This window comes from Centroberyx gerrardi, chromosome 8 (assembly GCF_048128805.1).
Source record: "Centroberyx gerrardi isolate f3 chromosome 8, fCenGer3.hap1.cur.20231027, whole genome shotgun sequence".
Classification (NCBI taxonomy): Eukaryota; Metazoa; Chordata; class Actinopteri; order Beryciformes; family Berycidae; genus Centroberyx; species Centroberyx gerrardi.
In genome coordinates this window covers 28997405-29009749 of record NC_136004.1, presented here as the reverse complement: position 1 = coordinate 29009749, position 12345 = coordinate 28997405, and the positions used below count along the sequence as shown (strand labels likewise).

The 12345-nt window shown below is 40.9% G+C and overlaps 1 protein-coding gene across 2 annotated transcripts in view; it reads right to left on the bottom strand.

The window, feature by feature from the left end:
- The window catches only part of slc4a4a (solute carrier family 4 member 4a), an 80398-nt gene that overhangs the window by 13907 nt on the left and 54146 nt on the right, over window positions 1-12345 (bottom strand). For both annotated transcript variants that reach the window (XM_071917808.2, XM_078285323.1), the window contains exons 9-19: window positions 11160-11317; window positions 9575-9662; window positions 8658-8812; window positions 6845-6955; window positions 5252-5426; window positions 5001-5134; window positions 3835-4109; window positions 2143-2213; window positions 1328-1513; window positions 1087-1200; window positions 287-448 (exon numbers count right to left, since the gene is read on the bottom strand). In XM_071917808.2, coding sequence (XP_071773909.1) covers window positions 287-448; window positions 1087-1200; window positions 1328-1513; window positions 2143-2213; window positions 3835-4109; window positions 5001-5134; window positions 5252-5426; window positions 6845-6955; window positions 8658-8812; window positions 9575-9662; window positions 11160-11317 — 1629 coding nt within the window. The remainder of the gene's footprint in view (window positions 1-286; window positions 449-1086; window positions 1201-1327; window positions 1514-2142; window positions 2214-3834; window positions 4110-5000; window positions 5135-5251; window positions 5427-6844; window positions 6956-8657; window positions 8813-9574; window positions 9663-11159; window positions 11318-12345) is intronic.

The window sequence follows — 12345 nt, the reverse complement described above, 5'->3', positions numbered from 1 at the left end:
TTCAGAGAACAGCCAATTGATGTAATGTCATTCTTCCCATCTGTGCTACCAGCAGTCACCAAAGATTAACCCCCCCACACACACACACACACACACACACACATACACACACACACACCCACCCCACCTATAATTAATAAACCAGCAATGACATTTTAGCGCGGGGAAGGCTGGCATCTCCCGCCTGACCGCCACAAATTACCACCTGGCTTAGAATACAGATTTTCAAGGCGCACTGGCAACCCCAGCTCTCTCGCAACCCCAGCTCCCTCGCTCCCTCACACACCTTCAGCTTGTGTTCCTTCCTGTTGACGATCACAGCAGTAATCTGCTGGTCCATGAAGAGCAGTATGGTGACCAGCAAGGCAGGCAGAGCCGACGCCAGGTACACCCACCAGGGGTTTCCTCCGAACGGGGGCACGAACCAGCCCCGGTTAGGACTTGTTGGCTAGGGGCGGGGAAGACGGAAGATTAAATTAGTGAGTCGACTAGACGAGGAGGTGCTGGTCCTCATCACACACACACACACACAACCTTTAAAGTACTTCAGATATACTGTATGATTTCTCTTTAGTCCTTCAGATATATGATTTCTCCTCAAAAACAAGTCCAGCCTCTTCCAGTGTTTTACTGGGATTGTCACATGATGTTTTGGCAACTACTGGTTAAATTTTGAGGGAACTTGGGTGAATATTGCATTTCGCCATTGATGTAACTTCGGCCAATGATGCCTCCATTAGTCTTTATGTGAAGGGCTTAAGGCTTGGAGTGAACAATGTTTCCACCCTGTCAATCATTAAGCTGCAATCGTAAAACTTAAGCTCATCTGAACACAACCTATTATTACTGTAGCCTAAGTTTTATGGAGATAGTGTTTGTTTAATATGAAGGAATTGATATTATGATATTTTTCTGTCTGTAATAGGCCAACAACAAAGTAGAAAAAAGTTATCTATGAAATGGTCACTTGCAGGATCCTCTTAACATTCATGAAGCCACACAGTAAAAGAAAATGCTCCTGATGTACATTTAATACACATGGATTGTGCATTAGATGTGCACACTTTAGGTGGGGAAAGATCTCACCTTGAATTCAGTTGGCACAATGAGTTTAGGGGTATCCACTCCTACTAGCATATCGACTCCACAGAAGATAAGAATGGCCAGGATGATGGCAAAGTCACTGATGAGTTTCCTCACCTAGGTGAAAGATAAGGGAAACACAAAGACTTGACTTCTTGCTCTCTGTAATCTGCTGTTTAACAACCGTGAGGTAAGCATTCAGAAACGTTTCGCCAGCTGAATGGGAGCATGGTGAGTAGCTTACAGTGGTGGGGAAGAAGGGGCTGGTCTTGAACTTCTTCAGACACATAGAGCAGGTGTAGGTGCCAAAGAACAGGATGAAGGACATGAGGGTGATGTCCGGGACGAAGTCGCAGGCTTTGCCCACCAGCTCCCCTCCGTACTTCAAGCACTCCGCCTTCGAAAGGGACGACCACGTGGCATTCATTGGCTGTGCAGAGGAAACAGACAATATGCATGTTGACAGTGTGTCATGGCTCCACTTTCAAGGATATTATAACAATTTACAGTTTACTGTGTCACAGTAACCTGCATTTGGAAATGAATCCACATCAGACTAGTCACTTTTACCTCTAACATTACTGATTTACAGCCATCATGCATAAATCTTTTTCAGGTACAGTATCTCTCTTTTTATTATTTGTGACTGGCTATAACTTCAGCAATTTCACTACATCACAAACAGCGTTCCAAAAAAAAATAAAAAATAAAATCACACATTTTTGGTTGCAGTAATCACAAAATAATTCTGCAAAATCCTGCAGGGAATTTCAATCAAAGTCAGGTGGTTGGCAGGAGATTTGTGACACAAAGCCTCAGGTTTTAGAGGAAATCCAGAAGTGCTTTAGTTTAAATGGTGAGTTCTTGTTAGGTATACACTATATTAGAAGCACTGACAAAATACCACAGCATTGAAAACATATTATATAAACAATCAATAGGAAAGTTGCTGCATTCATGAAAAACGGTTATAGCAAAGTGGCCGCATTTAAACAATATAGGAATTCTGAAATCTTCTTCTTATTGGAGGAAGTGAAGGACAGCAGAGTGAGCACTTACTAGGTCGGTGTTGTTCCAGTACCAGACTGAAGTACCTTCCAGAGGATCACCAACGATATCTGTGCTGTTCTCTGTAAAAACACAACAAACACCCTTTCTCAGCACAAGCAGTTCACATTGCACTTTACACACAACACATCCTCAACAAGTACTGTAAACACCAAATAAACCCCAAGATGTGCTGTACTGAGATGTATTATGCTTGCAAAGTTATGACGACAATAAAAAAAAAAGTCCTCTGAGACATGCTTGTGATAAAAGGGCCGTATAAATAAACAAACTTGAACTTGGATAGATTTAAGTAAAGAGCGTTCTGTTGCTATCTTCAGTGCCTTCCATGTGTTTTGGAAAATGAAGTGTTTGCGATAAAATTCGTGGTGCATGACAATGAGCCAATTAACTATCGACCTTACTTTCAGTGTTTAATTTGTGCCAGTCAGGAGCTCGCTGGACTCGAGCGTTACACAAGTGTGTGTTGATGTGTCAGTCGCTCTCATCTAGCCACACGGGCCACAAAAGGCCATGAACGATTTCCGCAAAATGAATCTTTAAAGACCCTCGGCTCGGCGGTTTGCTCGCCTTTGGGAGCTTACTCGTCACAAGTAAACATCTGTTGTTCCTCTCCCCCGCTGCGCTCTGCTGTCTTTATCTGGAGCTGAGACTCTGTGTGCATGGGGAATAGCATGTGGGTGTATGATATTTCCAAAGCAGCAGGGGATTACTAGTCATTCGGGACGACCCCCTCTTCCTCTGCCATCCCCCATCAGGAAGGAAAATAAAGAGGCTCGCTGTGTGCCTCTCCACAGTCACAACAGCATTTGTTCTCTTATTTAATGCTCAATCCAGACTTAGCCTTTACACTTTAAACCTGAACGAGTAAAGCTACCTAAATTAAAAGTAGCAAGGTGGGCTAGTGGTTAGAGAGACTATCCCAAAACTAGGATGCAGAGGTGGGGACTCGAGTCACATGACTTGGACTCGAGTCACAATTTTAATTGCTTGAGACTTGACTTGATGCATGAAGAGAAGACTTGAGACTTGACTTGACTTGGGTTCTGGTGACTTGGGACTTTGACTTGCACTTTGATGACTTGAAAAGGTTTCTAAAGTCTTGACTTGAGATCTTGTGTTTGTGTAAATGACTTAGATTGAAAGTGATGAGATTTGTTCCAGCAGACGACTGAATTTAAATTCTGTTTTCTGAATTTGTATGGGATGATTGAATTTATTGAAGTTGAAGCTGATTATAGAAATCAAACTCATGATGCTCTTACCAAGTTTTTATCCTGTTAAAACCATATTGCATTGAAAAGTCCTAGATATTTAGTTTTCTTTAAGATATTAAATTGATACTGGACTCTTGCTTTGTTCTGACTTGACTTGCTGTTCTACATTTAGACTTTAGACTTGACATTAATGACTTGGACTTGACTGGCTTGATTTGGTAATCTACATTTACACTTGGGACTTGACTTGAGACTGACTTGGGACTCGAGCAAAGTTGACTTGGTCACATCTCTGCCAGGACATCACAGGTTCGAACCCCACAACAGCCAGTGGGTCCATCAACAGCCATGTGTGTTTTTTAAGTGTCGTCGAGTAAAAAACACTGTGCTCAGTCAGTCTGGATAAGAATGTCAGCTAATTACCTGAAAATGAAAAAAAAGCTCCTCTAAAGAAGCAAGATCTCACCTAAGACGGCAGGAGCCATACAGAGGCAGTCGTATTGCGTCACATAGTCCAGCCTATAGTCAGCGTTGATGGGGTAGTGGTGAGCTAGCTTGAGCATCTTCTTGAAGGCATCGTAGATGAAGATGAAGCTGATGAGACAGGAGAAGCCTTCCTCGGTGAAGCGGGTGAAGTACTGCACCAAGAAGCTGGCATCGGTGGCTACGAGCACCAGGCAGAAGAACGCCGACCACAGGCCGATCCACAGGCGAAACTCCAGGTAGTCGAAGTCATTATCTCTTTAAGAGAAGACACAAAGCAAGCAGTCAGAGATAGCCAGTAAAACCCATTTAGATATTTTAGGAAGCTTCTGTGTGGTCAGAGGTTTTGTTTTAGACATTAACTAAAGACAGTTTAACTAAGCATGATTGGTTCATTTGGTATGGCATGTTTGGAGCGGTTTATTTGAACTCTGGAACATTTAATCCAGTTTACATTGATTATAGAAATCAATTTAAACTCTCCTTCAGGAGAGAACAATGTCATTCAAACTTGGATGGCACCAAATAACAGAAGCAAGACACCTGAAAATGCTTGGAAAGGCTAGCATGACAAAATTGTCTGGACTGATGCTCATATTCAGCTATTTCTTCTGTGTTCATACTAGTATGAACACCAGAGAAGGTAAATTGAAACAAACTGCGCAGGCAAGTCCATCATGCTTAGCTAAAGTTACAGGGACTGAAATCAGATTTGTTTTGACTCTCCCTGCTGATAAAATCAATAACAGATTACCAATTACCAACACTCTATCCAGTAAACGAGCTACCTACGAGTCCATGTGACTTTTGTTTACAAACCCCTTCGCTTACAATTGGGAAGTGTGAACCTAATTGAACCAAATACCAAAATGCAGCAAACTAACTTTTCCACTATGGTTCAGACCATAGAAAACAAACTGTAGGTGTGATTGCAGCCTTAGCCACCAGTCAGCATCTCTCTAGGATGGAGGAATATGCAGTAAGCATTATCAGGATGATGCACCTGAAACATAAAGCGCTCTCAAATATGCCAGGAGGATCATCTAGTACAGATGTGGTTTTACAGTAGAGTCTTTGCCAGGTATTGAACCTCCTATGATTTTCAGTTGGGCCTCTTCCAAACAGTGAGGAAACAGAGAGTGAACATACTTGCTGAAGTTGAAGAGCAGCCGTTCGAACACCAGAACAGGACCGGTGCTGCTGAGGATGGTGAGGGGCTGGCCGCCCAGCAGACAGAAAACCCCCCCGGCTATCGCTGTGCCCAGGAAACTCTCCAACACACCCTGCTCACAGGGAGGGAAACGTCCACTTTTACAGGTGAAGAAACAGGGGAAATGTTGTCACCTAGCATAAATGCTACACACCCCTCAAAGTGTTCAAGGTTCAAATCTCAGACTGACCTGCATGTTGTCCGTAGCATCCCCCAACAAACCACCAAAGGTGATGGCGTTTGTCACAGTTCCCAGGTAAATGAACAAAATGGCTGACAGGGCCTGGATGTGAATTGCATCGGTGAAGTCACTGACAAAAAAAGGCGCTTTTCTTTTGATGTCAAGTATGAGACCCCCACAAAACCTGCAGAAACAGAGAGAGACGGTAGATATGGTTACAGACTTCCACAACATGGAATAATAAGCATAACAAAAACAACAGCATGAATATGTAATTGTCACTATACAGAGCCTGGTAAGTTTTTTTCATTTTATATTTTGAGCAAGATCACATCAACAAAATGATCTATCTCACAAGAAAAGAGTGCTTTTATAAGACAAAGGATACAAGACTGGTTTTATTTTATTTGACTACTTAGGATATTTCCAGTGGCGTAACTAGGATTTTATCACTAAGTGGCCAAATAGAATTTGTGGGTGGCCCGCAATAATATTAAAATGTAGGCCCATAAGATCTAATTAGGTTGATTTTTCACCTTTGAAATAACAGAGCATAATAAACATTGTAGTTTGACCTCTCTAAGCTATCTGACACATTAACAGCCAAATCACACATATTTTGCAATTCCACACTGATTTATTATTTAACAGTGGGTCACACACCAGCTTTAGCTTGAAGACGATAGTAACATGAAGTTCACACAAAAAGCCAGTGCAGTGCCTGCTGGTTCATCTCTAAAACTATTTGTTGTCTTTATTATGGCGGGACCGCGTTAGTTTCAAGCATGGAAGTATTATATTATCAAACCCTGTTGTTGGAGGAGGTCTAGCAACCAGACAACTGCCTTACTATTTTAAGAAGCAAGAAATGAGTGAAAATATGGTGTTTTATTGGCAAACATTGTCTCTGCAAAGTGTTGTGACTGATGGTTTCTGGTGGTGAAGTTTGAGAACTGGCACACTGAGCTGCAGGTGTATAAGAATGGTGATAGATAAGAAAGGAAATCACTACAAAGCACGGTGCAAGTGTGAAACCCTATTCAATTTCTATGAGCAAAACAATACATCAGGATTTTCTGCGGTTGCTTTTTCTGTGTTCTAATAATTTAAATGAAAATCTTATTAAAATAATACAGATAAAACTATTCTAACTACTGATGAAAGCTCACTACTCTCATGTCATTTAAGCTGTTCACTGTTGTGCAGGGCATTTGTCAACTCCAGCATCACTTTCATCTCCACCGGCTCTTCCATATTTTGGCACTATGGTTTCAATTTGCTTAAAAGAAATACTGGTGTAAATTAATTTTGAGCTTGGTTCCTACATCTGACACTTTCCATAGGCCATTTACAATTCTATGACTGTATTTATTTAAGGTCATGTGATGCTTGGTGTCTAATTTTACCAGCATTACTGGTCCAACAAACATTTACAGCTGTCTATCCTAATGAAAAGACTACTGTTCCTGCTGAGTGCTTTGATTCAAACACTATTTATCTGGCAGTTATAGTAGGCAATAGGCAAGTATCTGGGAAACTGCTCACGCCAGACTCTCATATCTGAGTCTAATATGAAGTTTAGTCTCATTCACGACTTCATACCTTCCGGTCTTCTTCAGCTCTTCTCCTATAGCATGCCCCCCTCCTCCATGACCTCCGTCGTGAGGCATGTCCCCGTTCATCTGGGAGTTATCTCCTGCATACATGTTTTTCCTGAAATGCACACACACACACACACACACATTTTTGTTCAGTCTAGCAGGCATTGTATCATTGATCACACGAAAACAGTAATCTATCTAAAATCTATCTAATCTATCTAAAAGATTGGACCCACCTTATTGAATGTACTATGTTTTTCATTCTCTTAAAGCCATTTTGATCTAAAGGCTTATGCTTAAAATGCTTGAAATGTGTTTCTTAGACAAATATAAATAGTGAAGTTGATCCTATGTATGAATTTCTTTCCAAAGCCTTTTCCTTTCCATCAAGGCAAAGGGCGGCTGCTTTAAAGAATCTAAAATATTTGATTGTCTTTCACTATTATTCTAAAATGTGGAAAATAGTAAAAATAAAGAAAAACGTGGTGTGTCCAAATTTTTGACTGGTAGTGTACACTGTCTATGTGGGTGCAGTTTTGTTTTTTTTAACAGTATTTAGTCCCAGATTGGCTGAGAAGACGACTGAGAATAAACAGAAGAAGAAACAGAAGAGCAGGACTGGAGTTCCCCCGCCAGCCCCCCTCAGCGCCCCTCAGCGCCCCTCAGCGCCCCTCAGCGCCCCTCAGCCCCCTTCAGCGCCCCTCAGCGCTCACATGGACAGTTAAGACTAAAACATCTGGTCTCGGCTATACTGAGGAACATGGCAGCTTTAAATACAGCCTCTTTCATAATTGAACAAGTTCTGTATACCTGAATGAGCTTAACCTGAACGATTTTGCAACTATTGCTCTTCTGGAACACACAGTTACTGCACACACACACAGCATTACACATGTTTTTACTGCCCAACACTTGAACAGTAGAATCAGATTTGGAGACTGTAACACAAACTAGTTACCGAACCATTCCTTGTAAATTCTGATGGATGACAGGACAGAAAAAAAAAAGATTTCCAAAATAATTCCTCTTGGCAATGGAAGCAAAGGAGCATCAGCAAGCATGCAGTAAAAAGTTGGACTACTTCTTCTTCTTCTTCTTCTTCTTCTTCTTCTTCTTCTTTATTTTGCAGCAGACTGGACACTTAAGCGTATTGCTGCCCTCCACAGGACAATGCACTCTTTACTTTATTATCTTAAATGCTTGAATATATTTTTGCAGTCTTCAGAAATGCAATTATTCTCTTTCCAACTGTATGTTTTTTCTAATTATCTCCCAGTCATGATTTTAAAGAAAATTCAGTATCTCCCATTTCTGTTAATTCTCCTTTCAACTGATTCCTTTCTGCTGAATAGTTGTTGCATAAATAAACAGCTTACGGTCTCTATTTCACCACATTCACATTGGCCAGTTGAGAGTTTATTTATTAAAAACAGTTCTCCCCTCGAACAGCAACGCCTCAGCCTCAATCTTGTTAAATTGACCTCATCTCTTCTATTATCAACATATGTAGATACTTTCTTTTATATTCTTTTGAATAGAAAAATAGTGCCGTCCTTTACCTAAACTCTTTAATATAAACTCCATATCTGAGATTGTGATCCCCAAACTTGATATAATCCTCACCCTAATTTCCTCCTCAAAGTCTATATTTATACAAAATGGTTAACCAAACAGAAGACTGCAGCACATATACCAAGGATTAGCTTTGTAGAATTGGAATAATTCAAGAGCGACGTAAAAACTGACGGCGCCAGCCTTCACATCTACTCCAAATTGGACTTCTACAATGTCTGCATCTTTATGTGGGCGGAGACCTTTTGTCAGAGGAGGGCAGGGACTTCGGAGGCTCTATCCTGATGGCGGGGTCCCACTCTCCAGGAGGGAGAACGATGACCTCGTCCAGGAACTCATCGATGCCAGCCAGCAGGTCCTGTCTGTCCTTCGCCTTGTACGCAATGTCATGGAAGACCTAAACACAGACAGATAGTGGTCAATTTACTTTAAATTCAGTCAGTTCAAAATGTGAATGGTAGAGCATTCTAATTCATTTTTTTACAGGTCAGAAACATCTTTAATTTCTTGAATTTGATGGAATGAAATTCACTTCATCAATTGTTATGGAAACTGAAAGTGAATTTCCCTTAACTGTGAAAGAGACCTGTCAAAGCACTGTCAACAGAGACACAGGACATTATATTATGAGATCTGGGGCATCAAGGATATTAACCTGACATTATCATGCATCCTGGCTGACCGGACTGTGTTTGGACAGCAGATAGTGTTTAGAGAGCGAAACCACATAAAATCCAGGTGTAAATGCACCCAAGAAGCATCGAAGATCTGATCACCCAAAACACAAATGTGGTCAGAGACACATTTGACCACTTTAAGAATAAAGTGTAAATGCACTGCAGCTCCAACCCACACACAGTACTTATGTAAACATAGTCATGAAATAAACTTTAGCGCAACATACTTTTAAAAAATGGATTGTCAGGATACTTGCAGATGGGGAACATGCGAGACAAGGTGTTTACTCTCAATATTAAAGGACATAAATATTACAAGTGGAAGTGACGTGTGTGGAAATCAGTGTTTTGGCGAGGTACTTGAGAAAGAGTATTTTAATGTGTATACCAGAGAGCTGTAAATGTAATTCAGATGGATCACACTTAGACGCCAGGTGTTAGAGTGAGACAGATCAACAGTTTCAGTCCAGTGTCAGTCTCACCTCATCGGACATCAGCGTGGCGATGGCTCTCCCGATCTCATGATACGACTTGGCTTTGCCTTTGGGTCCAAGCAGGATGAATAAAAATCTGGAGATGAAAAAGGTTGCATTAGGAAATCATGGGCGGAATAATGTTGTTGCATGGGAGTAAGTGCATGGTTTGCGTAATAGGCAATGCTATCCAGTCTAATATTTACATCCTTTTTTTGTCTTAAATAGGAACTTGTTTATCTGAACTTGTCTTGAATGTAGTGAAATATCCAAAGCTGTGAAATGAAGGAAACTTTAACTTAAAGCTCCTTCAAAATATGAGATGTAGTGACATGACATGAATGTCTACAATCATAACCTGAAATTCTCTCTACAGCTTAATTGCCAATCAAAGGTATTTAACTCTGTGTAACAACCAAAAATATATATATAATGTAATTCATAAAAAGATAATGTAGTATTTTTGCATTGGCATATTTGTCATCATTCTGTCTGTTCAGGAGACTGGCTTGTTCATCTGAAGTTTGGATTAACAAGGCTTACAGCATCATTACTTTGCTCTATCTATACAGCGGTGCAAACAGTGCGAAGTAGTTGTGATATTTATAGATTTCTAAACAGTTTGCACAGAGGCACACTGTCATCTGGCACCAGACTCCAGGCAGACTGCTGCATGTACAGCCAGCCAGTCAAATACCTTACAACTATTTCACCATGCTTTATTATAGCAATAATACCTTAAAGGGTGTTGTTTACTGTGATTATGGGCGTGATGGTGATGCATTAGGTACGTTTGCAGCGCCAAAGTACCCACAATCACATGCCTGTTATACAACAACTGCCAAATGCATGTGTGCTGCCTGAAAAGGTTTCTTCAGTGTAATGCACATATATAAGAATAGAAAACAATAGAAAACAGGATTGCTAAGTAGCTCCTTGGTTACCACAACAGTTGGTATATAACAAAAGAAACCACTGAAGCACAGCTACTATTATATCACATGTCTTCCTTATACACTACCAGTCAAAAGTTTGGACACACCTGATTGAATGTAATATGTTTTTCATTCTCTTAAAGCCATTTTGATCTAAAGGCTTCTGCTTAAATGCTTGAAATTTGTTCTCGAGACAAATATAAATAGTGAAGTTGATCCCATGTATGAATTTCTTTCCAAAGCCTTTGCCTTTCCATCAAGGCAAAGGGCGGCTACTTTAAAGAATCTAAAATATAAGATAGATTTGATTTGTTTAACACTTTTTTGGTCACTGCATAATTCCATTTGTGCTATTTCATAGTTTTGATGTCTTTACTATTATTCTAAAATGTGGAAAATAGTAAAAATAGAAAAAATACATGTGTCCAAACTTTTGACTGGTAGTATATATATAGAGTTTGTGCAGAGTTTGTATAGAGTAACTGCTGTCACTATGGTAAAACCCTGTATATTCTTGGACTACCACACGTAAGGCAGTCTGAGCTACAACTGGACAAGGATTAAACCTCCTGTAGTCTACCACTAAAAACCCCAGACTGACACCTCTTTTTAAGTTAAGTTTCCTTAGTTTCTGTAGTGTGAGCGTGAATCTCGGCCACCTTGTGGGAACGGGAACCTCGGTCAGCGCTCCCAGCATCACCGCTTGCTGCAGACGAACAAACGCCACGAACGGCGCGTCGAGGAAGTCCACCTCCCCCACCAGCACGTTGGAGGCCTCGGCGTCTCTGGGCAACTTTTTCATGAACTTGTTCCTCAGCTGAAAGGGACAAAAGAGGAGACAAAAGAGGGGGGGATTAAATGCTACGTTCACACCAGCAAGATACCTACAGTACCTTCTGAACCAGACAACCTATATCAAACAGGACAATCAGGCCTTTGAATCCAGAACCCATCCCATTCAACTCAAAATACCAAACCAGGAGGGATGTAAGTAAATGATTAGTAGGAACAGAGATCTGCGTTTTTTTCTGTAATGGGCATGGTGAGATGCATGAGGACATGATGTCAGACACCTGCGGAGCTCCACAGGTTCAGCATGTTAAATCCACAGGACACTAAAGTCCGGGGTTTGTGTCTCTGAGGAACCGACTTGTCAGTTACAACTCTCTTTATCTTCACTGACACGCTGAGAAACTGTTTTAACAGCCTTTATGTCAACAGCGACTCTCTTAGTCACTGTGAAAATATGCTGTGTATTTGTGTGAGCTAGCAGTGGAAATATGACGGATACAAGGAAGCAAAAAAGACTGTGAAATTCTGTCACAGGCTGTTATCCGCAGAAACCACGGGGCTCAAGATTACAAATTGTTGATTTGAAAAGTTGAAACAGCCATTTACGATTGCCAAGCTCAAATGACTAGTTCAACAATCTTAAAGCTGCACTAGGGAAGATTTTTATGTAAGAATACACCCGTCTTATCGGCCTAAATCGTGAAATGGGGATGCAGCAGAGTGGAGTGTCCCATCCCCTGTAACTAAGATGCTGTAGATGTTTTCCCAAATTAAATTCTAAGTGTCGGGATCAAGCAGCCAAAACCACGTGTGAATTTTGAAGCCAATTAAGGAAGTGGGGGCAGGCGGCGATTCCTCTAACCTCCGCTAGAGGCCGGCTCCAAAAAGACTCCAAACCGCCCAACACCATGCAAGTCAATGGGACCGATAAATTTTTTCGACAAGAAGTTATGGTTATAATTTCACTTCTTCTAATGTGTGTCCATATGTCGTTTACAAAATAATTGTGTCATTAACAGGATATAACAGATATAAGTTCCTAGTTACGTTACA